Genomic DNA, 1,320 nt, shown 5'->3' with positions numbered 1-1,320 from the left:
TAAAATATATATGAGATATAATTTTTTTAAGGATTAAAACAATAAACAAGAAAATATTTATGAATCATAAAGATGATGTTTGATTGTAGGGACCAAAATGCAAATAAAAATATGAAACTTCAAATTTGAAGTTTTGAGTTATGAAACTTCAAATATAGAGTTTCACTCTTCAAAACTTCAAATTTGAAGTTTTGAAGTTCTTTTTTGGAGAGCAAAAAACTTCATATTTGAAGTTATAGAATGTCTTTTGGAGATGCTCTTAGGAAATAACAAATCTTTTTTTTACAACGAACGACTATTTTATTATTCATATTTGAGGTAGTCTGGGTAAACAAACCGGAATAGAATAATTAATAAAATAAAATCCACTTTAACTTAGAGGATAATTCTACTAAAATTTACAATCGGGTTACAAAAAAATAAAAATAAGAGATATTCACAGGACAATATTTTTTGGAGAAAACCAAATTACAAAAACTTTATTCAGAAAATAACAAGAAATGAGTGGCAGAAAAGTCAGGAAAATCTTGTATAAAGTCCCGCGAGTGCTGTTCACTTTAATGCATAGAGAAAAAATAAACACAAAATAAGTGTGAGAAAGAAAGAAAGAGTCTCTCTTGAGTCTTTAAGTCATGCAGCTCAAATCATCATCATGTTCATCATCTTCTACTTCTACTTCAACACCGTCCATGAAACTCAAAACCCTAATCCAAAATCTCCTCGCACACCCTCTCTACCGTTTCCTTAGAGCTGTCTCTAGAGCTAAATCAATCTTTCTAGAGATCTCTAAACACAACAACAAGAAACGAAAGCTTACGATGTTTTATCCAAGAAAGGCTTCAAAGAATCAACGAAAGATCTTTTTCGGATCGTTCAGGTTGCATTACAACTGGTGTTCCTCTGATGTTGTTCCTGTCCCTCAGCCTCTCCCTTTTTCTGTCTCTGACATCAATGGTGTAGAAGATGATGAATCTCAGCTCTCTGGCTACCTCGAGTGGCTTGAGCACAAGAAGGTAGAGGATTTGGAAGAGATCAGAGATGTCGGAGAAGTGGATGATGATAATGATATTGATCATTTTGCAGGCAGATATGTTCATCGCTAATTGCCACAAGAAGTTCTTGCTCGAGAAAGTGGAATCTTATAGGAGATTTCAAGAAATGCTAGAAAGGAGTTCGTAAATTATCAGATGTCAAACATAGATTTTGACTTTTTTTTTTCTAAATTAATAATCGTGTTGTAAAATCGTAGCTAGTTTGATTTGATAATATTGCCAAAAGGTGGTGAAAGTGTATCTTCAAAGTTTTGGGGGGGGGGGGCGG

The 1,320-nt window shown here is 33.3% G+C and overlaps 1 protein-coding gene across 2 annotated transcripts; it reads left to right on the top strand.

Annotated features, from left to right (window-relative positions):
* The first annotated feature begins 575 nt into the window (after positions 1–575).
* LOC106340448 lies at positions 576–1,301 on the top strand. Of its 2 annotated transcripts, XM_013779328.1 has the most exons (2): positions 576–1,013; positions 1,088–1,301. In XM_013779328.1, the coding sequence occupies exons 1-2, from the start codon at positions 633–635 to the stop codon at positions 1,163–1,165; spliced, it is 459 nt and encodes a 152-aa protein (XP_013634782.1). In that variant the 5' UTR covers positions 576–632; the 3' UTR covers positions 1,166–1,301. The 2 variants fall into 2 exon arrangements, with proteins under 2 accessions (XP_013634782.1, XP_013634781.1); XM_013779327.1 differs by having other exon boundaries at positions 576–1,301.
* The last annotated feature ends 19 nt before the right edge of the window (positions 1,302–1,320 follow it).

This window comes from Brassica oleracea, chromosome C4 (genome assembly GCF_000695525.1).
Source record: "Brassica oleracea var. oleracea cultivar TO1000 chromosome C4, BOL, whole genome shotgun sequence".
Taxonomy (NCBI): Eukaryota; Viridiplantae; Streptophyta; class Magnoliopsida; order Brassicales; family Brassicaceae; genus Brassica; species Brassica oleracea.
The sequence above is the reverse complement of the archived record's forward strand: the minus strand, read 5'-3'. Positions and strand labels throughout refer to the sequence as shown.

Excerpts from the sequence above, each read along its gene's own strand:
- LOC106340448 (XM_013779327.1), top strand. The coding sequence starts at position 633 with ATGCAGCTCAAATCATCATCATGTTCATCATCTTCTACTTCTACTTCA.